This window comes from Rhamphochromis sp. 'chilingali', assembly GCF_963969265.1.
Source record: "Rhamphochromis sp. 'chilingali' genome assembly, chromosome: 10".
Lineage (NCBI taxonomy): Eukaryota > Metazoa > Chordata > Actinopteri > Cichliformes > Cichlidae > Rhamphochromis > Rhamphochromis sp. 'chilingali'.
In genome coordinates, this window is record NC_137937.1 from 8610900 (window position 1) to 8638397 (window position 27498).

General features: G+C 39.6%; 1 protein-coding gene across 1 annotated transcript in view; it reads right to left on the minus strand.

Annotated features, from left to right (window-relative positions):
• The window catches only part of unc5db (unc-5 netrin receptor Db), a 298720-nt gene that overhangs the window by 35608 nt on the left and 235614 nt on the right, over nt 1–27498 (minus strand). The window contains exon 12 of the mRNA XM_080894516.1: nt 17383–17554. Coding sequence (XP_080750642.1) covers nt 17383–17554 — 172 coding nt within the window. The remainder of the gene's footprint in view (nt 1–17382; nt 17555–27498) is intronic.

Sequence of the window (27498 nt, forward strand, 5' to 3'; positions counted from 1 at the left end):
CCAACTCCAGGCCTCGAGAGTCGGTGTCCTGCAGGTTTTAGATGTCCTTGATCCATCACAGCTGATTTAAATGGCTAAATTACCTCTGCAACATTTCTTGAAGTTCTCCAGAGGCCTAATAAACTAATCATTTGATTCAGGTGTGTTGACCCAGTGTGATATCTAAAACCTACAGGACACCGGCTCTCGAGGCCTGGAGTTAGCCACCCCTGCATTAGATACTAAAATGGTGTATTTTATCATCTTTACTCATATGATTGGAGCAGAATTGGCTGAAATGATTGGCCTCCTAGGCCTCGACCTTGGGCACTAACAATGAAGGTCAAGGTCAAATTATTAGCCAACCTAGGTACTCATGTCACCCAAGCCTAGCCTAGTTTTCAAGTTTGAAGACCATCCATAAACAATTGGGGGTAATGTAGGTATGTTTTTACTGATTTTCATATTTGGTGTGACCTTGATTTTGACATTGACCTGATTTTCACCAAACACTGGTATTTACTATCACACAAAATTTGAAAATGATATGTTGTACACTGTGGACACTACACTGCTAATAAACAGACAGACAGATACTCCCTCCTTTCAGAGGGATAATAGGAATAATAGTATAGTCTTTAACAGATTTTTGTTGTTACTCATCTGATAAATGTCTTTAATGTCTTAATCTTAATGTCTAATGTCGCTCCTGAGAGTGAGATATAACACAAGAAACAATAGATGTGATCATGTAGGAAAAAGCCAGTTAATCGCAAACTGTCAGTCAGTTTTTATTATGCTGTTTTAAAATGTTTTAGGAAATACTGCATTTCTGAACAGAACTGCACTCATCAATAACTGAGAGCAAAATCTGTGATACCACTGTGATCCATAGTCAAAATTATTACAAGCCTTTGACACATTGCTTTTTACACACAGATCTTCTTAAACTACCATACATAAACTCTAAGAGTAAGCATATACTTGAAAAAACAAGTTGGATTTAGGGAATCTCTTTAGGCCTAACCTGTAAACTCATTTAGCTAAAAATCTAATGTAAATATTTCATCATTTCTGTGTTGAGCTGCTCCACCACAGAGGTCCCTGCACTGGGAGAAAGGCTGTACCTCTTATTAAAACACAAAAATCAAATCCAAGAAAGTGCAGTACACATTATAGGACAGTAAACAATAAAAAAGCAGACAGAAAACAGGTTAAAAGCCAGAAAAATAAACATAAAAAAACAAAAATAAAAGAAGGAATTATCTAAAAAATTGAAAACATGCATATGAGATTACCTAAGTTCAAAATTCATGCTTTACACACTGAGCTATTTTCTGTTGATTAGAAGTGTAACAATAAATTTGGTTCAAAATGACCATGTAGCCAATGTCGTCATCACAAGATGACATGACTCAAGAATACTTGCGCAGGTCCTGTGGTTGTAAACCAAGGTCAATTTTGTATGGCTTTAAAAATAAATAAACACACCTTAAACTCAATTCTATATGCGGCAAGAAATGCAGGGAACCATGAGGTTATATTTCTCTTTTAAAAACATCTACTGTCACCTTTTCATGTTGCCCGTTGCCACAATCTTTTCATAAAGTCTCATAAACAGGTTCATATTCATTATTTTGACACATTTTCAAACTCAGTACTGTGCAGTATGTCCTCTATGCACATCATACACATACTTCCATTTGCAATTTGTATTACAAGTCATTACATACAACACAATTTGCAGTTTCTATACTATTACGGCCTTTTTTCCCCCGGGAAGTGTTTATTGCATATTTCAAGTCAATTTAGTTAACAGACACAAAAAAAGAAGAAACAAGAAAATAAACAGCTCGCAGACTGCAGGGCTCCAATTTTCACTTATTTATTGCTCCCAGAAAGTTACAGCTTTCTGGGAGCAATAAATAATTATTTGCTCATTTCTTCACACAGCACCTGTTTTGGTTTGGTTGTCACGTGATTCAATCACCTGATTAAAAGTTACAAAACTTTAGAACAGCTTCCAATAAAGGATTAGGGTTAGGCAGAATTTATCTTACACGCTTTTCGAGGCTGTTCCACTGCGATACTTATTGCAACAGAGTGAGTCGCTGAGGTAAATATTCATGCCGAGAGCTGGCGAGAGACATCTCAGTAAGAAAACTCTGCAAATGAACTTCTGTATACAGTAGAATGTATTATGGATTCTAGTCCACTGCTGCTGAATAATGATGTACGTAGGTAACATAATGCAGGTTTAAATCACAAAGCAAAAACCCACACAGGTTGTAACCAGTCTCGGGAGAGTGTACAAAAGTATTTCTGACATAACAGATGATGTTAGTACATAGCGGGACGCAAAATAGTCATCATAAACAATGCTGAGTGTTTTATTTATGAGGCAGCAACAGCAACTGGAAAGCAGTTCTATTTTCTCCAAACCTCACTCAAAGGGAACATACTTGAAGACAAACTGTGAATGGTATATGATTAGCAAAGATTTGTGTAAACCTACTCCCCAGACAAAAGGAATCAGAATAATCCAGGCAGGAGAAGGCCAAGAGCCTCAAAATTCACCTTCAGATATCGTCTTTTGATTATTTATCCAAACCATCTCACAATTATTGTCACGCAGTAAGCTGCAGCAGACAGAATCCATGAAATCCGTGTGATTAGACAGTTTAATGAGGAGCTGTGAGACCAAACAGTGTACCAAAACACAGCCTGAGGAGCACAACTTATTCCTCCTCAAATAATCAAGTTAACTGGAAACATGCCAATTAGAAGCCATGTTACCAGCAAACATGTCTTACAAAACAGCAAACCTCCACGCGTTTATTTAAACACCAGCATTAACCCTAACTACATCAGTGTACAACCTATTGGTCAATATACATGTTTTGACCTACTGTGTATGATGGTCTTGGAGCAATTTGGAAATAAACTTCTGTCTCTTTTTCACCGTGGAAACGGGAGTGTGTCTCAACACAAAGTAGTTTCACAACAGCACAGCAGCTGCTCTGTGGAGCTGCTTAATGAGAGTTCTTCTGAAATGGGCCCGATGCTGAGCATAAAATATTTGCAATGTATCCATTAATGTACTATAAAGATCAGAAGATCTCTTTGATACACAAGGGAACTTAAAGTCATGAATCTCTGGTGAGTTCAAAATGGAGATTAAGTAATGACATCCCCAGGAAGTGTAAGCCACGGTGAATTTAGAAAGACATTTTTTTAGGGTAGAGTTTGTTTTTGTTTTTTTTTAGCTAATATTAAAAGAAAAAGCAAAGGAAATCAAGATAAACTAACCAATGGACCTTCCATTTAGTAATGATGCTGAAACCTAACTAAATAGTTTTTTCTGCTTAAAATTTCTCATTTAGAGCTTTAATCTAACCATGTGCAAAAGTAAAACGTGAGTGAAAATGAAACAAAGCAGCAAGGAATGAGGAGACAAAAATCAAAGACAGGAACTAATTTATGTAAATGAAATTAAAGCGTAAAAGTGGCGTAAAAAGACAAAGACAGGAAGTACTGCACACAAAGGAAGTAAAAACAAAACGTGAAGAAGAAATGAAAACATAAAACAACAAACAACAAAGAGAACAGACACTAAACATAAACATAGATATCACAGATATGGGGAAAATGTGATCAACTCGTTTACCCTGAGCCAAGATGAACCAAAGAAACACTTTGGTCTAAAAGATCTATCATTATAAAGTCTTAACAAGATTTCTGTAGAATGAACCTCAATAAAGACGACCAACAACTGTCTCTTAGCCTGCCTGCCAATGAGCCAATCTCTTAATGCCTTTAACTCCTGTTGGAGGCTGTGACCAGCTGAGGCTGGTTGTTGTTCTTGAAACTTTAGTAGGGGACCTCACATCTGACCAGAAACCCCTTAGAATGACCAAATACTATTTTAAAATTAGTTTGATCAAAGTTTGATTTAAAATTTAAAGAAAAAATCTACTGTTGGGGCAGACCTGCTTATTATAAATATCTCTGTTGAGTTATGACTCAGAGAAACCGTGCATGTTCTAAAAGCAAACTGGTTTATCTGATTTTAAAATGCACCTAGCCTCCATGAGCTGTGAGTCACAGCCCCTGCTGTCACTGTTACTGCTGACCATGTTGTGACCAGGGCAGTTCAGCAGGCTGGAATATAATATCTGAGTTCCAGTTATTTTTTAGAACATTCCCTCTGTACTCGTTTCTTCAACTCTCCTTCATCCTGCTGAGGAGGCTCTCCACTGTTTGGGAGCCTCTATTATACAGTATCCTGAGTTGATATGCAGAACGTTTTGTAAGTGAACAAAAATGTGAAATCTCAGTTTATCTTGAGGATTTGATCTTAAGGACCTTCTCTTTTCTTGTTAAAAGATAAATGGGAATTGAGGCTCAAGCTGGATGAATGCTGGTAGAGAGACACTCTGCTCAGGGTCAGTTTCACCAGATGGTGCTCATCCAATCCCAAAATACGCTTCATAAAATTCTCCAATAGGATTCTCAACTTGGTAGTTGTCCCACCTCTACCACCCAAAGCTAATCAACAACCAAAATGGAAAATGCATAAGTAATTCTGTTACATGACTGTTCTGCACAGCTGAGGTCAATGACAGTTTCAATTGTGTGAGCTTCATTGGTTTGAGGGAGGTTTTTAAATGTTTTGGTGCAAATTTACCAAACTTTTAGAGTGTTATCCATCGTATCACTGGCTCCTATGGACAATGTGAGCATTGAAATTAAAGTTGTGGATCTTTTCAGATTGCTTAAGAACTCCTTTAGGAGATTGAACAGAATAACTGCCTGGCTGCCAAGTGGCAGGAATTGGTTCTAAAATGACTTTGTGTCCATTTGTGTCCATACAGTGAGTTACTTTTAAACTCTTTACACACCAAATTTGTGTGAATATTTTCCACTTTTCCACAATTATTAATGAAGTGGTTCACAGTTTCACAGGACAAATTTGAAGCATTTATTTTTTTGAATCAAGCTTTATTTTTCCTGTGTATATAAACAGATCTGACCAATCAGACCACTGCATTTGACAGCAACTGCTCTTGTAACTCGAAACATACAGCGGTACTGAATATAGAATGATATGGAAATACTGCACTGACATCCTGAATTATTAGGGGTGCAACGATATTCGTATCGATATTGAACCGTTCGATACAGTGCTTTCGGTTCGGTACGCATATGTATCGAACAATACAAAATTTTTAATTTATTTTATCAACTTTCCTTCTGACAATGCTGTCTGTGTTGAGCGCTCAGTGAATCTGCGTTCGACTACTCCGCCTAGGCTCGACAGTGCAGCCTAGGCGGAGTAGTCGAACGCAGATTCACTGAGTGCTCAACACAGACAGCATCATCAGAAGGAAGAGCGCAGGGCAAGCTAGCGAGACAGAAGTTAAGCTCTCCTTACAACATGCACCTCCCGCACCCTCATTCAGATCTGGCGTTTGGAATTATTTTGGTTTTCATGTGACGTATGACCCTGAAGGTAAGCGAGTCATGCACTAAAGTAAAACAGTATGTTGGATGTGCCATGCAATGCTCAATTACATGGGTGGGAGCTAGTGTGTTAGCGCAGTTAGCTCGTTAACGTGTTGGCCGTCTAGCCCCATGCACGGGGCGATCGGCGGTAGCTCGTTAACGGAGATTTGCCGTGTTGTGGCGTTAAGGTCATTTCAACGAGATTAACCTGAAAGCACTAGTGGGAACACAACGAATATGACTGCACATTTACACCGACATCATCCTAGTGCAAAGACAAGTGGAAGCAGAAAAAAAACAAGCAAGCATGCTACTAACTTTAGCCGAGTCATTTAGACAGCTGTTAGCACATGATTCTCCTTATATGTTTAATATGCTGCTGAGAATATAGCCCAGAAGAAGCGGATAGTATAGCTTTTATTTTGGAAAGAGCCATTTCTCTGTAATAAACTCTCTTTTTCCAAAGATGAGTGATTCCTCAATCAGATACAGGGCTCGCAATATCGCTAGCCCGACGTCCCGGGGCTAGCGATCTTTTCAGTCGGGCTACCAAAATCTATCTCTGCCCTGCCCGTCGGGCTATTGCAGGAAGGAAAAATATATGTCAATGCTTTTGCATTCTTTCAGAAATGTAGCTGGGTAATTATGTCATTGGCATCGGTGAGCCACTGTCAATATGTGACATATTGAAATCGCGTTTGAATTTGCGCTTGTTTTTTTGCTTTCACTTTGCAATGACAGCACTGATCTGTGAGTGATGATAATTTGTGCACCAATTCCTCTGACATAGTCTTATTAATTGTTAGCTTACTATGCAAACATGACAAGTGAAATCTCCCGCAGCAAGCTTAAACATGTGAGAGGTTGATCGCGCAGAGAATCGCTGAGCTTATGTGAGTACGTGTGTAAAAGCAGCAGGATTTATATTTGACTACGATGACCTTCACAGACAGATATATATTTTAGTTCTGCTGAGCCAAATAAGACAGGTCAGGGTGAAGAAGTGACAGCCAAAGAAAAGCTTACCACAAAACTGAGAAGTTATGACAAATCAGACTATAAGGCAAAAAGAAAGTGCAGCTTTATGGTTTCATGGACAAAAGAATTTCTGTGGCTGCAATATGACGAGCTAAATAACCAGGGCTGCACATAAGTGGTCCGCAGGTGCGCATTCGCTGTCAAAATAAAAAACACACACAAGGGTTAGGGTTAAATTTAAAAACTGTACTTTTGAGTTAAAATATATATTTATAATTTTAATAAATGACAAATTAAAAAGGCATGAACATTTTTTTTGTATCGAAAAAATATCGAACCGTGACACCAAAGTATCGAACCGAACCGAACCGTGAATTTTGTGTATCGTTGCACCCCTATGAATTATGTACTAAAGCCATTGTGATAATTCAGCTCTTGGCTTAAACCATTAACTTCTCCCTGCTCCTGCCTTCTAATGACAGTTGGATCAACCTTAGAATTTCTTCCTTTTCCCGTTTAGAAACGTATGGATCAGCTCATCATCGCTTAATGTCAACTTTTTCCAGGATGAGGATGAATTTCTCACTAAAACGCTTTGCATCCAAACAGTTCAGAATTTTTTGCAGACAACGCGTTCAGTGCCAGGTCTGTATTCAGATTAAAAATAGTCTCCAGTTGAAGATGATTCCTACATCAGTTGCTCGTTCTCTATCCAAAAAAACAGACACCGATTTTTCTCTTGACCAAAGCTTAAATCTTTTTCGATATCTTCCTTTGACATATTCTCTGAAGTCTTTGGCATTTCCCTAATCCCGTGCTCTTTCCATGCAATCTTTGGAGTTTCTCCTGTTGAAGGTATGTTTACCAAATATCAGGCTGGCTTCGTGGTATTCGGTACCCTTATAGAAGAACGCTGCATGTCGTCCTAAGCCCTGGCATAACTTCCTGCTTAAAAGACTTAATATATTTTACCCTCGTAGGACTTAAGAATATGACCCTGAGGACATGGGTGTAGTCTGCAAGAGGGAATCTAATATGCTTTGGGTTAATTTGGCATTACATGTTGATTTTGGACTGAAATGAACAAGAACACCATCCATGTCCTTCATATGGAACAACAGAATGTGCACATGCAAACCATATTCCAAATCAGTGAATAATAAATTCTCTTGGCCAGGTCAGAGTCCAGGCTCAGATATTCTGAGGCACCGTGCTCCTCAAACAGATTTAAATGTTACTACTTCAGCTACATTCCTGTCAGGTGCCTGGGACTCCTGTGATTATGTTTATGCATTTTGCACTTCTGCTTCCTGCATGCTCATAAGCAAAACTTAACACAGTGCAATATGGCATTGAATAACATTATAGCGTGGCTGGGAGTGTTGAGGAGTCTTCTGTGAGTCATGTGCATTTTAATGACAGCCGAAATGAGGGTATTTTAATGGCACCAGGCATTTGCAGGTATTATGATTGTTCAAGCTCCTCTCTCTCTCTCTTTAGGTTAGGCCTCAGTGGTGGATCATTATTTCCAACCAAGAAGCTCTAAGGATCTCTGCGCCCTTTTAATATTAGAGTGAAATCTCAAAGCGACACGAATCATGTATTCATTCGTTTCCCCTCTATTCTTCCCCTCCGTCTCATTCAAAACACTTGCACATCTTGAGAAATTGCCCTCTTACACTGAAAAGATTTTTTTCTTGCACAATTGCAAACTTTAAAAAGGCAAGGTTACGTAAACATGAACTTGAACTCAAAGGGAAGGGAGTTTTAAACCCCCCAAACATACTAAACTGTGAGCAAACAAAAAGAGCCCTTCAGAACGGCATTTATCTCTGACTGAGTGACCCAGGAGAGCTGACATGGTTTCTAATCTGCAGCAGCATCTGGTGGCATCTCAGAAAGAGATTATAAAGGTGGACACGGGCAAGGATATAACAAATGAGGGAAGTGAGATGAAACTAACACTTGTTTTATGTAATTTGGCATTGACTTGTGTACAATTTCTGTTGGTGTGATAACTGCAGAGAAGTACCCTGTATTAGTGAGTGAGGCAGCTACCTTTGCACCTTTGAAGATCACTCGGGTGACTTAAAGTAGATAAGAGTGACCTGCACTTCATAGCCATTTTATTCTCTCATTTATGTAAGAATGTAACAGAATACATGTGTTACATTCTGATTTAAATAGAGTGTGGAAATCAGCAGGTGAGTTGATAAAGTGTATTAGTAGATTTGGAAAAACAAAACCAATTGCAAGACTGGGAATTTCCATCCATTCTCTTTCACTTATTGATGCAGGGTGACGGGAGTGGGGATGGGGTGTGTGGGGATTAATTTTTTTAAATTTATTTAGCTGTGCTGTTAATATAAATGTGTGTCACCACAGGCTGAGGAAGAACAGCAAACCACATAGAATGTCACTGAAGTGACAGCAGGCAAAATAAACTTTAGCAACTAAGAACTAGAGATGGACCGATCCGATATTACGTATCGGTCCGATACTGACGTAAATTATTGGATCGGATATCGGAGAGAAATAAAAAATCTGATCCATTAAATATCAAAAAGGCACCTCACAAAACTTGCAACATGGCGTATCTCGGCCCATAATCGTAGCACGTCGGAGCAGTGTGCTCACGTGATAGAACGGCTGTGTGTATTTGTAGCCTCAAACCAGCATTTCATCTCTGAGGAAGTGATCCCAGAGAGCAGTACAGCAAGTGTGTAAGTTCATCTCTGAATGTTTGTAAAGCATTCCCACGTTAAGCTTAACAACCAATATATGGAGCGACTGCCTCTTCTCTCTCCCTCCCTCTCCTGCTGCTACTTCAATCATGAAACTGCTTAATGATCAGCTGATCGGCTTTTCTGTCGCGAGTCCGTCTCTCTTGTTTGTTTTTGGCCCACTTCGCACCAGAAAGAGGAAACCAGCGGCTGAACAACAGCAGCACGTTTAACCTTGAAAAGCTGTTGTTAGAATTTATTTAATATTACTTTCTACACCAGGATCCTTTTCTACATAGCTGACGGCAGGTAACTGTGCAGGGGCGGATCTAGCAATGTTTTCCCTGCGCATTAACAGGAAAAAGGGGGCACAAAGACATACTTTTCTTTCTTATTCTCATTTAAAATATCTAGCTTTTAATAAATAATTATCTGAATCTTACACCCAAAGTTTTAATCTGATGTAAAATGTATAGAAGTCCATTATTGTATATATGGTAAATGGCCTGTATTTATATTGCGCTTTACTAGTCCCTAAGGACCCCAAAGCGCTTTACACATTCAGTCATCCACCCATTCACACACTGGTGATGGCCAGCTACATTGTAGCCACAGCCACCCTGGGGCGCACTGACAGAGGCTGCCGGACACTGGCGCCACCAGTATCTTTGGGAAGATACCATTTGTGCAGTCTGCAATTCTGTTGAAGAAAGATGTTGAATCTATTTAATTATATGCATTTTTTTCCAACCTGCATCAAATTAAAGTTGATTACGTCGATTAAGAATCATGAGGTGGAGGGTGGGGGGGTGGTTCCCTATTTTTTTTTTTTTTGCTTGCTATTAGTTAGGTTGCTTAATATTTCTGCTAAGTACTCTTTAAAACATCAGAATAGGAAGGATGGAGTAGGTTTAAGTTTATTAGATTGATCAGTATTGCTGAACTATGAAATATTTTGGGTGCAGTGTATTTTTACATACAGGTATAACAGAATAGCTTTAGTGTTGTTGTTTATTTAAACTTGAGTATGAACTTATACAAAATGCAGCAAGATATAAAAAAAACAGTTATTGATTAAAAAACACACTATATCGGATTCATATCGGTATCGGCAGATATCCAAATTTATGATATCGGTATCGGTATCGGACATAAAAAAGTGGTATCGTGCCATCTCTACTAAGAACCAGATTTACTAAATAGAGCTAAACGTGTTTTAGCGTGATCTCCAAATAGCCTTCATAGATGTGGTTGGTTTCACGGCTTATTCACAAAAGTTGCACTGTTTACAATATCAATTGAAAAAAGTAAGAAATGGTTTTGTTTGGCTTAACTGAAGCCATTATGGGTAAATTGCATGTTGTAAAGGTTTGCAAATCAGGTTGCACGCTTAATTTAAATCTCTTCTCCTCAATAAGAGTGACCCAATTTGAAAAGATTATTTTTTAAGTAATGGACACAGCAGCTTGCAGTAAATTTTAAAATACATGGCTGAAGCTAAAGTTTTCCATACAAAACAAGTGCTCAATTTGCCCCCTCTCCAGATGCACGATACATGTCCATACAACAGTCAAACTCATCCCATACTTTGACGAACATGTTTCTTGGTTGCCAGTAGCAGTGGGATTAGTGAGTTTCAGTGGGATTCATAATTCACGTGGTTGCTAGTACCATGTGAATCTCTTCTTTCTAACAGCATTTGTTTTGATCACAAATGAAATCATATACAGGCAGGTTTTATCTTTCTCGATGATTTCATTTAAAAATTTTCACAATCCTGTATTTTCCTGACTCTCATTCTGTGACATCACTGGGGCATCTGTCAGTTTTCTTGACTATTGTTGGTATGACAATGCTGCTCACTAACAAAGACAACCTAGCCTCCACCTCAAACAAAACCCTAACCCATAGAAGAGCCACAAGATAATCTCAGTTACTCAGTGGGGTCTGTCTCTGGTCCCCATCAACACCCCAAACCACATTTGAAGTAGACTGTATAAATGGTTGGCAAGAAAACTAAAGGAGTGACACATACTGTACACACAAGCAGACACACTTACAGAGACTCCATGGATTATTATTACAGACTCCGAATTAACATTTTGTTACAAATGCAGAGCTGATGTTTAATACTGGAAACCAAACCATGATCCTGAGACCAAAGTATTTGTCTAAAGCCTTCCACATTTAACAACATGTAATATACATGTACTGTAAAATGGATGCAATGTTATGTTTCACCAGCATTAACTGTTAATCAAATCACGTTTTAAATCTTGATGAAAAGAACAACACTTTTGCTCTGCATACACACGTGCAGTGTCAGATTAGTTTGGCTAACCTTAGTAGTGCTATCAGCAGAGCCTTGGTTTTATTCTATGTAAGAAAGAGACATCGCTGTCCAGAATATGGTTACACCGGAGACTGACTCATTTTTGGAGGCTCCAGTCCTGCTGTTACTTTAGTTTATGTGATGCAGACTGAGTTTATGTTTAACAAAATGTAAATATATAAAACATTTATGAGTACATTTCCATTCCTTTCCATTTGCAAAACCCAATGTGCACACTTCACTGTCAGAAAGAAGCTATTGTTGAAATTGTTTAGATGAAGTTTGAGGTTTGCGTATGTAGGCTGCTGTGCTTGAATATTCTTCAAGGCGGCTCAGAAAAACATTATTCAGGACAAAAGCAGACAGTGTAGAGAGCTGACAAATCCAGCCTAAATAACAAGCTCTTTTAAGTGCCGACAACCACCACAACAGCCGGGGGGCAAACCTGCGCTCTTCATTATTCTGACCCGTGCTCGGGTTTCACAAAAAACTTTACGTCAGCTTATTACTGCCTGACTGAATATTCTCTTGACTACATCACCCCCCCTGCATGCCACCCTTCCTTCCCCACATGTCTTGTTATCATCTTGTTGCTTGCTGTTCAAAAACACTAGCAAATAATGCAAAGTGACAACAGCAACTGGGGCTTTTTATTCCTATGGGTTTTGAGATTAAGCTCTCGGGATGTCATCCAGACCAGTGAAAACAATCTTCTTTACTGGAGGGGAAGGAGAAAAGAAAGAAAACGCTGACACTGTTGGAATGAAAAAGCGTTTAATGTTAAAAGAAGGAGTCTTTTTATGTGTGTGTGTGTGTGTGTGTGTGTGTGTGTGTGTGTGTGTGTGTGTGTGTGTGTGTGTGTGTGTGTGTGTGTTCCTCACATGTCTCTGCAACAGTTCATCTGATCGACTTTAAACTCCACTGCTAGTAACAAGACTGCATTATGGAACTGTAGGTCATTCTGGGGGTTCTTGCTGATGTTAGACTTAAGGTCACAGTGAGGGATGGTCATAGCCATTAAATTATACAATGAAAATGTAATTGTTTACTTTTTCCTCTGTTTTTTCTGGTTTGTGTGTTTGCAGCACCTCTTTTAGACCACTTTTACCAAGTGACAGCCAGAGACGTCTAGCAAATACTCGCTAACTGGTTGGGAAATACACATTTTCCACTACTTAATTAATAAAGATGCTGAAAAGCATGTATGTGTGCACAGGTCTGCCGTATTATAGACAGCATATAAGTCATGTGAAAGCATGGGCAGGTAGGTGATCTTCCAAAAACAGTCAGTTAGCAGTAAAAACTGAGCAGCAATTTTGCTTGCTGCACTGGAATGATGTAAAATGTTCAGCTAACATAAACCACTCGTCTCTACTTTTCATTGGAACAATGCAGCAGTGTTGTTAAGGGGGCATGTTTTTCTATGGAGGTTGAGTGCTCAGTGAGTTATAGAAACAGACTGGTGTGCTACAACTGCTGGAACTGGATTTATGGGGCGACCATGGCACAGGGGGTTGGGAAGCTCATCTGTAACCGGTTCGATCCCCCTGCTCTCTCTGTCCAGGTCGTTGTGTCCTTGGGCAAGACACTTTACCCTACTACCTACTGGTGTTGGCCAGAGGGGCCGATTGGGCGATATGGCAGCCTCGCTTCTGTCAGTCTGCCCCAGGGCAGCTGTGGCTACAACCGTAGCTTGCCTCCACCAGTGTGTGAATGTGAGAGTGAATGAATAGTGGAATTGTGCCTAGAAAAGCGCTATATAAATGCAATCCATTATGATATGGCACATTAACAGTGTGGGTGCATCAAATTCCTGCTCCCATGAGGCCACTGGAGCTAAATGCACCCAATAAAGACAATGACAGCAATTCCACCAAATGACAGAAGCTGAGTCAACATGCAGTGGTGGTTAAATGCTTGTGAAATGATCATCGTGCGATTTGAAGTTGAGCAAATGGGGGAACAAAACTGTGTCTGTGACTTGAGGTCACAAATACATAGTGGGGCCTAGTCAAAAATGCACATTTTCTTATCTACCTCTGCTGATGCTAAAATCCAGATGAAAGCAACACTGCACTTGGTTCGTTGTTGCAAAGCATCAGACTAAAGCTGCTAGCGAGAAACATAAAACACATTGTAAGAGCTGAGATGCTTGGTTGTGCCCAGAGCGGCTGGTGTGTTGGCGGGGGTAAATGGAGAATGATGGTCAGCACAGAAATAATCTCCATGATTCTCCTCCTGATTGCCTCACGTCTTAATTCCCTGTGCCATGTCTTTTCCTGATCCACTAATCGATACCTACACACCCCCCACCCCCAAAGTCTTCCCACTAGCTGACAGCAGCCATGCCTCTTCCAGCCCATTACATGCTGTAATTGTTTCTTTATTTTCCTCCCGCCGTACTGGCAGTGTTACCACAGTGTGGCCTTATGTCACCCTCTGGACCCACAGAGAGCATAAGCCCGGATCAATTGGCTTCCCCACAAAAGTCCCAACATTCTTTTATGGCTAACACGTTATTCACAAGTCACATGTCACGGTAACTCTACCTTTTGCCACACAAAGCACACATGTAAAGGTCAGCTGTCAGAAGGAGGGCGAGAGTCAACAAACCCTGGCATCTAATGTTACGAGACATGACTTTAACATCCTTTTATTAGACTGACTGCGGGTATTGTCCCAAATTATAAACCAAGGGGAAATTTTACTATCAAACAATCCTGATGTTAACAGTGAGTTTAATTTACTGCTCAATATACTCCAATGAAGTTGCATGCATGCTAAAACCACACCGTATAACCATACTTCTATGTTTAAGCTGATAGTGTAATGCAGTTAATGCTGCGTTCCGTTCTTTTGACATTTTTATAGTTTTACCGCTCTAAGGACTTCAGACTATAAGATAGAATGCAAATGTTGAGGCAAATGAGAACAATCTACACACCAGAAAAGCTGAAAGCAGGTGTTTTTATTTATTTCTTTTCTCTATTTTGTTTCTGTCCACCTGATGAATGAAGTTTGACTGCCTGTGAGCGCTGGATGTTGGGAGACTCTTGCTCCTTCAGTTCAGGTTACTGCTACACAGGTTACTCAGGTTACTTGCTGGAATTAGTTCCAGTGCAAGTGAAAGAGTTGCGATCTGGCGGAGAGGTGGTTGTTAAAAGGGGCTTGCAACAAAACAATTATTGTCTGGGTATGGTGGTAGTGGAAGGAGAGGTGTGATTTTTGGTGAACTGATGAACTGTGCTCTGTATCAGCAAGCAGGCAAGAATATTCCCTGTTTTTTTTTACCCTGTCCCTGAAAACACCTGCTTACATAGACTGTTAGAAAAGCTCTGCAGAGATAACTCGAACAACGTAGTTGGTAAAACTGGTCACTACAAGCAATACCTGTGTATCAACCAATTCACTGTTAATTTAAAACCGTCTTTTTCTTTCAGCTTTAAGGTTGAAAGCAAATTAGGCTTACAGATTGTTGAGACTTTATATAAAAAACAGACGTAGCCACTGTAATGTTGCCTGCTGGTTCTTGATAGCTGCTGCCATTGTACTGTTTTTTTCAGCGTGAGAAGTGACCATATCCAGATAAACTACATGAGTACAACAGATACCTGTTTCTATGTTCACAAATAACATAGCGCAGAAATGCTTTGAGTGCATTCTTCTAAGACGGTTATTACTGCAATGAACTACACAGAAAGACTAATTGTTTTTGAAATCCTCCTGAAAGGGGCAGCATGGTGACCCTTAGCACTGTTGCCTCACAACAACAAGGTCCTGAGATCAATTCCACCATCAGGCTGTGGTCTTTCTGTGTGGAATTTGCATGTTCTCTTTACATGGGTTCTCTCCGGGTGCTCCAGCTTCCTCCCACATTCCAAATACATGCAGTTAGTGGGGACAGGTTAATTGGAAACTCTAAATTGCCCATAGGTGTGAATGTGAGTGACTGTGACTGTCTCTATGTGTTAGCCCTGCGACAGACTGGCGACCTCTCCAGGGCATACCTCGCCTCTAACCCTTGCAACTCGAAAAACATGAGACAGAGCAGGAATATGCCAATAATAATGCAAACCCTCAATGCATTTTAAATGGTTATGCCATTAAAAAACATTAACTCATAATAGCTGTTTAAAAGTGCTAAAGCAGCAATAGAGGCCAAAACCCATTTTTGTATTAGGTCTTAACCCTTTATTTACCTTAGTTATGCCCATTTTGCTATAGAGGGAAAATCAAACGCTTCCTGAAAGGACTGGAGTGCTTTCCTTTTATAGTCAAAATTACAAAATAAGTCTATTTACCAAGAATGTATCTTGGTAAATAAAGCATTAATTATATATTTTTTTATCCAGCTGTAAAGTTATGCATTTTAACACTGGAGTATATCAGTAATGACTCGCTCACAGCCTCAAGTGGCCTGCAATTTTTGTTATTTCTGCATTTGCTTCATTCTGGGATACGCAGGCTGTTGTGCGGTTGAGATTTATGCATTGGTTGTATTAGCTCGTTAAAAAGCAGATGGCTTCTGTGAGGGATGAACCAGAACTCAAGGAACAGGAATTTCCTCCTGTCACCTCAGCACTGAAGACATTTTTTCACCAGGTGTCTACACGCATCTGTTGGAAGTGAAGTTGCGTGGATAAACAAATTATATTTAACCATGTAAACAACAGAGCAGTATGGTGGGCACACTGTTTGTGTAATTCCTTTATCCTATATACTGATTACAGCTGCAGTGTGGTTCTAATTGGCAGTGTGTCTGAAGTGGAACACACTGTGTTTTTGCTTATTGTATGCTTTTATCTTTGTTAAACAGGTGTGTGGAACCATGAATCTCTTCCAGCATATCTAGCAGAAAATAAATATAGGCATTTATTTCCATCTGCAAGTGTCTTTCATGCTCCATAGATATGAGCTGCTCTGGCAAAAAATTGCCCCTGTTCAGTGGAAACAGCAGAGTGGTGAAATGCATGTGAGATGGATCATCTCAGACAAGCATGATGGAGCCAGTATCTGCTTGGCCATTACTGCTGTAGCTTACGAGAAGTGAGAAAGGTGATCAATGGGTGGAAACTGGTCCTATTCTCCTACTAATTCACGCAAAAGAATGGGCCACTGGTATTTAGGGCACTCTGATTTCAGTCCCCAATGCTTGAGGTCATCAGTAGATAGACTACATAATGTGTGTTTTCTTTGGTTTATCTGCTAGGTCAACACATCTCTGCTTCACTATCATTCATAATCTACTGTAGCAGGGTTTGCACTGCCTTTTATTGCTGATAAAATTAAATAACAAGAAGCACTCAGAGCCAACCTCTGCAAAGGCAGCTCACTTTCTGGACACTGTTTACTTTTAATGGAATAATGCTGTAATTTTTTATATATTCATTCTGTTTTTTTGTCATGTTTAAACATACTTCAAGAAATGATCTGAATAGATCTGAAAAATATAAATATAATTGCAAACTGAATACGTAGGAACATGTGGCACCCTACAGTACTACTCTAATACTCTTTAGAATGACCCATTCAGCTAGCTCCTGATAGCATCCCCTTCAACCACCAACAGCCAGATGCATCTTATACAAACTCCTGGAAGTTTCTGTTGTGATTTGGCTACCCTTTTAATACCTGGTTATCAAATATTAATGGTGTCATCAATGAAGTGTACTACACAAACAAGGAGATTATCTACTAATTGGAAAATTGTCTCTCAAAGGCCTGCTACATTTTGTAGACTGCAACTGTTTTAAGCAAAATACGATTAATAGGAAGTGGAATGGCTCTCTGCATGTTGCCTATGGCCCAGGTGACATTGCAATGCGCTGCACTGTGCTTGAAGGACATTCTCCCTGCAGCTCTCACCTCCCATTTGCTGTCCTGGGTTCTCCTCTTGAGCTGGATGTTCCAGTTCTCGGCGTCCACCTCTGCACAGTGGGCGATGGTCATGGCCACCGGGCAGAAGAGATCCAGGCCAGGAGGTCCGTATGTTACTTCTGGGCCCAGGAGGATTTCACAGCTGTCCAGTGTTTGGACACTAAAAACACACAGAGAGTAAATGCAAATCTTATTAGGTGATACGAGGAAATAAGTTACAGTACTGCAGACAACAGACACTGCCTGTGTTCACACGTGGAGACACGTCAGCAGAATGGATGCCTCGGCTCTCGTATAATTGTACCTTTTGATGCCTGGACTCGCTGTGCGTCATAAATGCATTTACTGCAGCTATGAGCTGCTTGCACAGCTGTCTTTGAAGCAATCTGTGCAACAAAATGCCTTTTTGCAAGACTGAAAAACAGCTGGTAGCAAGGTGAAATGCTCCATTCACTTCTTTACCTATATTTTTTGAAGCTCCATATTTATGATGGGGCAGCTTCACTGCTATCCACTGCTTTCCATTATATTTGAAAGCATTGTTAAGACTTCTTGCTGTGCTCTTTATGACTGTCCATATTTAACACATTCTATTTAGTAGAGCCATCATATGTGCATAACATCTCTCTTTGCACTTGCGCTTCTGCTGCTGCAAGCGAACCAACAAATTAATGAGCTCATGAAAAGAGGTGGACTGCCAACAAAACATGCCTCCAGGCAGGTACTTCCAAGTTTGAATGGCCATGAGTGAAAATGCTGAACCCTTGCTCCCCAAGTTCAAGTTATTGCCACACAGCCAGGCTGCTGGAATTAGTTCAAGCACAGGTGAAAAACTCTTGCCGGCGACTTGGAGTTCGCTCATTAAAAGCAGCTTACAACAAACAGGTCCTGCCAGTGGACGGTGGCGGCAGCAGTGACTCTGGTTGAGCTTCTGAGAAAGAGGGCAGGCAGATCATGACACAGGAGAGGAACACCTCAACAAAGCTCTTTAATCAGTCATCAGGTCAGAGATATGAGAGGCTTGGTTTGTTAGGACTTCTTCCTTTGAATGAGGCATACACTAAAGCAGCAGCTTTAGTGTATGAGACACCTCTACAGTGCAGAGGAATGCCTAATGTTGTGTTAGTGCCATTAATTTACAACGACTTGTGTCTTAGATTTGTATTTTTCACCATCATTTTCTGATATCACGCTTGTAATACGTCGCAGTTTGACATTTCTTCCACTATAACGAATTACAGTGAAGGAAGGAAGACATTCACTAGCGACTACAGCTAGAAATCCACAACACAGCAACAGATTGACTCAGCAGTTCATGATTCAAGAAATTGACAGTTTATTTACACAACTGGCATCTATTTTTGTACTAAAGTAGAGGGTTTCCTTTGTTTGTACCAGTACTTTGTAGATAACTTGATTGGATTTTTTCTATCTAGCTTTATATAAAACTTTCACCTAAATAGACTAGAAAATCTATATCAAAAGAATAGATTTTAATTTAAAAGGTGACATGAACTATCCCTGTTTAACACTAGCCACACCCCTAAGTACTTCACCAGCACCCTGATGAATACATTAAAACAACAAAAAGAATGCACTACTAACTACTAGGCATCAGGCTGGTAATGTGTGTGTCACAAACAGGAGAAGTGTGCAAATCCAAAGATTTGAACAGCAGTCAGAAAAAAATCTGGTCAGAAAACCCAGTGCAAACCCCTCAAAATAAAGCTAAGATTAGGGATATTTAGGGGCAACTCACTATGTATATTAGTAAGTAAGTAAAATTTATTTATATAGCGCTTTTCGCAGATAAAAATCACACAGTGCTTTACAACAAAGAAAAAGAAAAATGAAAAGAATGAAATACAACAAATAACAACGTAAAACAGTAAAATACAACATAAAAACAACAAATTAATTAAAAGCTTACCTATATAAAAATGTCTTCAGCTGCTTTTTAAAAGAACCAATGGAGTCTGTACAGCATAAAACCAGTGGGAGAGAATTCCACAACCTTGGTGCCACTGCCTGAAAGGCACGATCACCACGAGTTTTAAATCGAGTGCGTGGGGCCACCACCAGTCTCTGACATGATGACCTTTGAGCTCGGGAAGAGGAATGCCGTTTCAGCAGGTCAGAGATGTACTGGGGAGCTTGACCATGTAGGGCCCTAAAGGTTAAAACTTAAATTTTAAAGTTAAACCTAAAATTTACAGGCAACCACTGAAGGAAGGCCAAAACTGGAGTGATATGAGATCCTCTCCTGTTAAGAGTCGTGCTGCAGCATTCTGCACAGTCTGAAGACGATTTAAAGCTGATTTGTTAAAACAAGTAAAAAGACCATTACAGTAGTCGCAATGTGAAGAAATAAAAGCATGAATAATCATCTCAAGTTCAGGCTTTGACACCATTAGTCTGAGTTTTGAAATATTTCTTAAATGATAAAAACAATTCTGGACCAGCCGTTTGGAATGTCACTCAAGCAACATCGAGCTGTCAAATATGACGCGAGGTTTTTAAGGCTCGATTTTACATAAGGGTCTAAGAAGCTGATATGCTGCCCTATTTCTGGAATCATATGGTCAGGAGCAATAATTAAAGTTTCTGTGTTATCAGATCATATTATACATTATATAATATAATATATACCTATTATACATTTCTAACAATATTTCTAACAATTGTATAATATTAAGAATTATTTTTATAGCATTAAAATAAATGACACAGTGAACAAAAAAAATCAATCTGAAACTCCCCTTTCCCCCCCAACTGGTCACGGCAGATGGCCCCGCCCCTCCCTGAGCGTGGTTCTGCCGGAGGTTTCTTCCTGTTAAAAGGAAGTTTTTCATTTCCACTGTCACCAATATGCTTGCTCATAGGGGGTCGTATGGCTGTTGGGGTTTTCTCAGTTTTTTGTGTTGTAGGGTTACAACACAAAAAAATATCAAGTTAGGAAAAAAGATCTGATAGATAACCTCAAGCAAGCCCATACAAACACTAAGCAATAATAATCAATAAATCATTCCTAAAGATGAAATCTATTCACAGGTAATGTTAGCTCTTAATTCAGATTTTTTGGACCATCAAATTATTACGCAACCATTCGTATGCCTTCTTAAAGTGCGTTAAGTGATTCAGACAACATCAACTTTTTCAACTTTAACCTTGATAAATGTCACTTAAACTTAAGCAAAACCAACATACACATGTACATGCACACTATTTCTAAACAGTCAATTTTATGATTAGGTCTATATTTCACTATCAATCATTCGCTCTACATTTTTTTAAAATCAGCCAATCACACCTATTGAAAGGATTAGCCCAGCAAAATGTCTCAACATCGCCTCACAAAGCTAAAACTTTCAGTCTGCTACGTGCTCACAGCTGTTCTGACACTTTTCCTAAATCACACTGAAACTCCTTTTTTTCTCAGAATGTTTGTGGATATGAGCCTTGCAGTGGAGTGCCGGGGGAACAAGATGCAAGCACATTTTGTTAAGCTCTGCTTTGACCGCTGCTTTTTTTCCACAGGGTCATAAACATGTTTGACAGCGAGGCTTGGTGCTTTTATGCCTGTTTGTCTGATGACCCCCTTTCAGTGTGCTGCTCCCAGAAAGCAGAGTTCATACTGAGATTAAAAGTTGGCGCCTGGCATTGAGTGACTGGTTCCTCTTTGTGTTCTGTATGGTTTGATCTTATTTAATATTTCTTTTAGCATTCATCCGGCAACCTGCTGAGACTTCCTGTCAAGAATAATGTTTATGTGCTACATAATTATTTGCTGAATTAAGCAATAGCGGCAGAACTTTCGCAAAGTTCACGGTCCTTTCCTTCTAAGCATTGCTGTGAGAAATTAGCTGTCCATAAAAGTGATATCAAACACAAACACTGCTACACTTCCGATATGACGAGCTGTCAGATTTGGTTGGATGAGTGTGTAAACAAGCTGGCAAGGTCAGCTTCAACAAATATATTTGGAGAAAACTTGTGTGCACCCACTTAAAGCAACCACAGTACCTGAAGCTCCCTTTTGATAAATAACATATATTAGTTTTATATTACAGGATTTAGTCCAAACTTTTACTTTTGCACCTTAATAAAGACTGATTTGAATGTGACATTCATGTATTGTACACACACAGGAGTGAAAATCTTTGTCCTGCAGAAATAACTTTTGTATTTATTCTGATTCCACTTCCACTGAAAATACGACTGAACTTTGTTAGTCTTACAACATTTGCATAATTCTGATACTTTTTTCCAATGCAGATTTTGCATTTTAAGATTTAAACAGGCAGATTGATGCCAATGATTTTTGAGCTATGAGTCTTTTTGCATAATCATCTGAGCCAGTGGTTCACAAACCTGTAATCTAACATATGCGAGGCGCAGATGCTTCTGTTTTAATTGTGTTATCTTTAATTTTTTAGATACTGACAGCTGAAGACAGACTGGAAGGTAGAGACAGGGAAGGAGCAACAAACAGCAAAAACTTACTGTAAAGGTGCTGGTATGGTAATACATACGCACAGTTTCAGAAATTAATACCTTATATTGTTGGATCGTTTCATTAATATTGCAGCTGGAGATGATTGAAAGATTGAATTTAATTACTTACTACTGGGAAGCATAAATCTACAATACACTTGTAGATTTAGATTTTATTATCTGCAAAAGAAGAACTGACTATAGCTTTAAACTAAAGGTCTAATATTTGCATCCAAAATATTGTGGAGCAGAAGTATAAAGTTGTATGACATAGATACACACTTGTCAAAAAACACATTCTCATGATCTCAAAGGAAAAAAACAATATATCTGTCTATACTGGGTAATATGCTACGGATGAAAGGATGCCTCATCGCTTCATGGAAAGGAAAATGATCAACCCACAGAGGACTGACTTCAAAGACACACAAAAATCAAAGACAAAAAAAAAAGTCAAAGGTATCTATTCCTTTGTCCTCCAGGAACTGTTTGCTTACTCTCACCATATGAGGCTGGACAGTCATGCACCAGGAGGAAGCCAGGACCCACTGCACCAGTGTTGGGTCTGACAGTGGGTCCAAGGATCTCATCCCTAAACTTAATGGCATTCAGGGTGCCATTGCCTAGCCTGTAGAGGTCTGTGTGTCCCTTCTTGGATATGGCTCTCTAGGCCATCACTTACATCACTGAATCATGTTAGAGGCAGCATAACATTCATTATGGCATCTCTAGACCCTTTCACATCAGTCACTTGTGCTCAGGGTGAACCTGCTCTCATCTGTGAAAAGCACAAGGTGCCAGTGGTGGACCTGCTAATTCAGATATCGTAAGACAAATGCCAATTGCGCTCTTGAAATGCAGATGGATGGAACTTCAGTCAGTTTGTTTTTTTTACTTCTGCAGTAAAACATCTCCCTATGTACAGTTTTTGTCAAGCCGGCTTATATTTGTGGTGCAACTGTGTGTGGTCGCCTGAGGATGATCTCTAATAAGTTGGTGGAGATTTCTTCCACAGGCCAAACAGTTACAGTGTTGAACACTTAAGAGTCTGAACACTTTTATGGCGAGTTAACAATTCAAAATAAGAATTACTGCCAGAGATTAGAAGTAACTACTTAAGTACTTCATTACTGTATGTTACTGTACTCTGTACTTTACTTGAGTATGTATGTATCTATTTACACTTACATTTCTTACATTTCTTAAATTTAATCCTTCCTTATACTCCTTATCCTTATTTTGAATACAGGCTTGTTACTTTATGTTCAGTGGTATCACTGGCACTCATTCCATCCCACTTTAACGTTGCAAGTTGTAGCCTCGGTACTTTAGCATTTAGCGAGCACTAGAGAAGAGGAGCAAGCATAAAGGAGGTAATGTTTTTTTTTAACTATCAGTTAATTTTAAATACTAAATTTGTATCAGCTCAACAAACATCAGCAAACACAATCTGTGTGAAGTTTGTTGCAGTTTGTAGCTAGCTAAAGGTCCAGCTGCCGTAAAAAAGACAGGACAAGAGAGGAAGAAGAGAATTATTTAACTGCTCAGTGAAGCTTGATAAACTACAAATTTGACAGTTACATGCAATGTGATCATTTTTAATCACATATAAGATCTGTATATGATGTGTTTCGATAAATTATGCATTTTTATATTGTGAAACGTCCTGCAAAACAAACTTAAGTTATTCAAACGTTGCTTGAAAATAGTTTGTACGAGATAAAGAGGTTAGCTTGTGGTACTGTGGTGTTGTTTTTACCAACTTTATGCTGTCTAGTATGGAGACAATACACACTATACTGTTACTGTATACTGCAGTCTGATTTGTTCTTATTTAACATCACTTGCCAGTATTTCCAAGTTAAGGATACCAAAGGATACACTCTTTGTCGTCTGTAATGCCAGATATTGGAATTTTGTTGTATATCTGTATTTTAATACAGTCTTACTCATCCAGACAAGTCCAGGAAACTTCAAACTGCAACGTGCAGGGAACAGCAATTATTGGGCCAGGCGCGCAGTCAGATACTGATTTAGGGAACACTTATTTTGCTTTTGCTCTGCCTTCAGTTGGCAGTTGGTGTTTTTAATATCGCTCCATCATGTTCATTTAGTTGTGGGAAGCCAAAATACACCATCAAGATTAAAACTGTCCCTATATATACATGTACAAGAGATGGCTAACTGCAGTGGATGATTGCACGGAAATGCGCTTGGGTAACTTGGAATATTGTTTGCAAACTATTTTTTCTGGATTTCAGCAGTTAACTTATTAGAACCAGTAGAAATTGAAGCTGAAATTACAAAGATGTGATTGAAGGTGTAATAAGGCAGAAATGTATGAGACATTTCATATTCCATGAATAATACCGTCCAAATTCTTACCAGCTAATAAAAGTCAAAGTCATATCTACACACCACATCTACTATTTTTTCTTTCTCACTGTCTCACTCCTTTTATTCTGTGCAGGCCTAAAATTGCTCATTACTTTTCTGTTCAAAAGACTGAAAGTTGACTCATGTTGCTGAGCAGCCCGCTGGATACAGCATGCCACCAACACCATAGCAGTTAGGGGTGTGTTTCCCACAGAGAGCAGCCATGCTACTTGCTGTGCTGCTGCTAGATAAAAGCATGCTTTTAAATGGCATGTGATTTACCCAGAACAACTGCCTGTTTACTTGCAATGTCATGTTCATACAGCCATAATTGTCTTAACAGCCTCCAAAATGATACTTCAACTTTATTTATGTCTTCTCCCACCTCCACCTGCTGGAAACTTTTCTGACTTTTTCATAAGTGATGTGTTATGTAAGCTCCTCTGCCATTACAGCAGCTTATCAGAATTAAAAGCAGATTCTGTCTGTTGGAACACCTTCACAGTGAATGCTCTTTCTGGGTGCTGACATCTACTCCAGACTTCCCAATTACTGCTTCAGCATCCGCCCTGGTAAGGAGGGGTGAGGTATTCTGATTTTGTCTGCTTATCAGGCCGGGTGCTATCTCATTGCACAACCCTCTGCCCTATGTCTGTTAGCTCAGTCAGTTTTTCAGTTATGTCAACAGCAGTCCGACTCTTTACTGGCCCTGAGAGAGCTCTTGGCCCATCAGCCAACAGCACTGAGCCTGATCACACATTTAATGCAAAGTGCAGGGAAGGAGCAGATTACCTGCTCCTTAAGTAGCCTGCAGCTCAGGCCCCAGATTCCTACAGCAGCCTGAAGCGCCTGAGGCTAGCAGTCTCTTTTCTCAATTCCACTTGTCATCACGATGAAGGGCCCTATACAGCAGCTTCTTGAGCGCCTAGAGGAGGTGCATTATTTAAAGTGAGCAGTGATTCACTCCTCGGGGACCCCAGGAGCTGCACAAAGTGGCAGACTGGGTCGGGGGTGGTGACGGCAGACTTAATAAATGCACACATTAGCACACTCCATTAGCTTCACCTCTATTTGCTTGTAGTCTCCCACCTGTTTGTCCCACTGTGCTTTTGTCCATTTTAAGTTAATGCAGGCACCTTATGCGGTGTACGGATACATTAATCAAACAGGCTCCTTTAGGAGACTTACTTTTAGCTTTAACCAACCTTTTAACTCTGCAAAATCTCTAATGCAGCGTAACATGAAAACAGCATTGTGAAAGCTACAGTAGCTGATTGACATAAATGTTCTGGAGAGCATTAACAATAACTTGAATCACCAATTTGTGCAAAGAGTAAAAAAAAAAAAGCACCATTAAGCATTGATTTGTAACGCTATTACAATTGCTATTCAACTAACTCTGAGACCACTTCATCTTTAGTTCCAGGACCTTGGCGCACTGCAACCCACTTGACTGGGAAAATGAGAACAAGCAAAAAGGCTAATCACTTGAAACAACTCAACATGCTATTTGGTCACTTATCACTGAGAGCGCTACTCAGATTGCTAAAAATAACACCAAATTACCGTAACTATTGAAATAAATGTTTGAAATACTTGTGAAGCTAGCATACAAACAATAGTATGTTTTGCTAAGGTTGAAGCACTATTTCTGTTGCTTTTGTACAGCAGATAAAATGATCTTTGCTTCTAATTCCTGTTGTAATGTTTTTTTTGTCTCTGTGCCTTTTGTGCTCCCCCCGGGCTACACTTTTAGTTACTTCCTACTTTATTCTGAAGGTTAATTCCTCATGTAGCTTTCTGTGGTTTTACTTCCCTCGTTTTTTCTTCTTCCTGCTTTTGTTGTTCTCGTGATTGAGGCTACATGTGCCTTTTCACATTAGGGAAAACAGTGGTTGCTGATGCCCAAATTTATTACGACTGAAGGCAGTCGTAATAAAGATGGTTTTATTCAAAGACGTAGGTAAAGTCTGAAACCACTCGCAGTTAGTAGCCATATTCAAAACAACTTTGGTGTGTCAAGATGTTAATAAACAGGGGTGCACATAAGTGGTCCGTAGGTGCGCATTCGCTGTCAAAATAAAAGATGAGCACCAGATAAGAAGTTGCAACGCGTGTTTGCGTACATAAGATTTTCTGGAGGATGACAGACATTTGTTTGGAACTCTTAAAGATGTCGAAGAAGCTCCTTTAAGCAATTACTTTGGTGTTCCTCCACCTCCAAAGAAATGTCAAAAGGAGTCCGAACTGCAAAAGAAGCACGTATTCTTGGAAAAGTGGTTGCAGGAGGTGAATGCACAGAGATGTGGTGCAGAATATGCCGTGAAAATCCCACTCTAGCGGACAAAAACAATGCCTTTTATATGGACGCAAACGCATGTTGCAATTTCTTATCTGGTGCGCGTCTTTTATTTTGACCACTTATGTGCATCCCTGTTAATAAGATTGCATAATGATGGAGCCAGTTTGCTGTAGTCTGACATCAGTTTGCAATGGCTTAGGTTGGCAGTTAAATGCAATCTGCTTATAGTAATATGGTGATTAGTTGTGATAATTTGTGAAAAATGCTGTTGCCATCTACATACACAGAAATTTATTTATCCATGTTCTTCCACTTATCCAATTCGAATGGGGGCTGTAATCTATCCCTGCTCCCATAGCTCATCAGTCTGCTGAATGGCCAACACAGAGAGACAGACAACCATTCACACTCACATGTACACCTACAAGTAAGTACAGTACAGTGTACAAGCATGATGTGACAATGTTGTTTTACTAATGGGATTAATGCTGAGCTCCTATACATTGTTAAACACTCATGGTTAATAGAGAAAACGAAGCACAAACCTTAGACTTAAGTTATTAATATACTCTAGTACTGAATGATAATATTAAATATTAGGCTCATTAGGTTCAGCATCAGAACAGGACAGATCTCATCTTCCTCATCAAACTGCAGATTTCCTCATCTATGTTTGAGCCTAACATTTCAAATGAAGATGGATCTCTGTCCTGAGGAAGACAAGACTTTTTTTCTAAAGTGTAATGTCACCTTGGTGGGAACAGTGGGATTTGTGAGCCCTGAACCGAAACCACGAACAATGTGTTCATCCAGAACACTGTGCAGTGGGATCTCTCAACCACGACTGGACCTGCGTAAGCAGGTGCTAAAAAGGCTCTCCATCCTGATAAACAGATCAGTTTGGACACCCAGAGTAGAAGCAGCCAGGATTT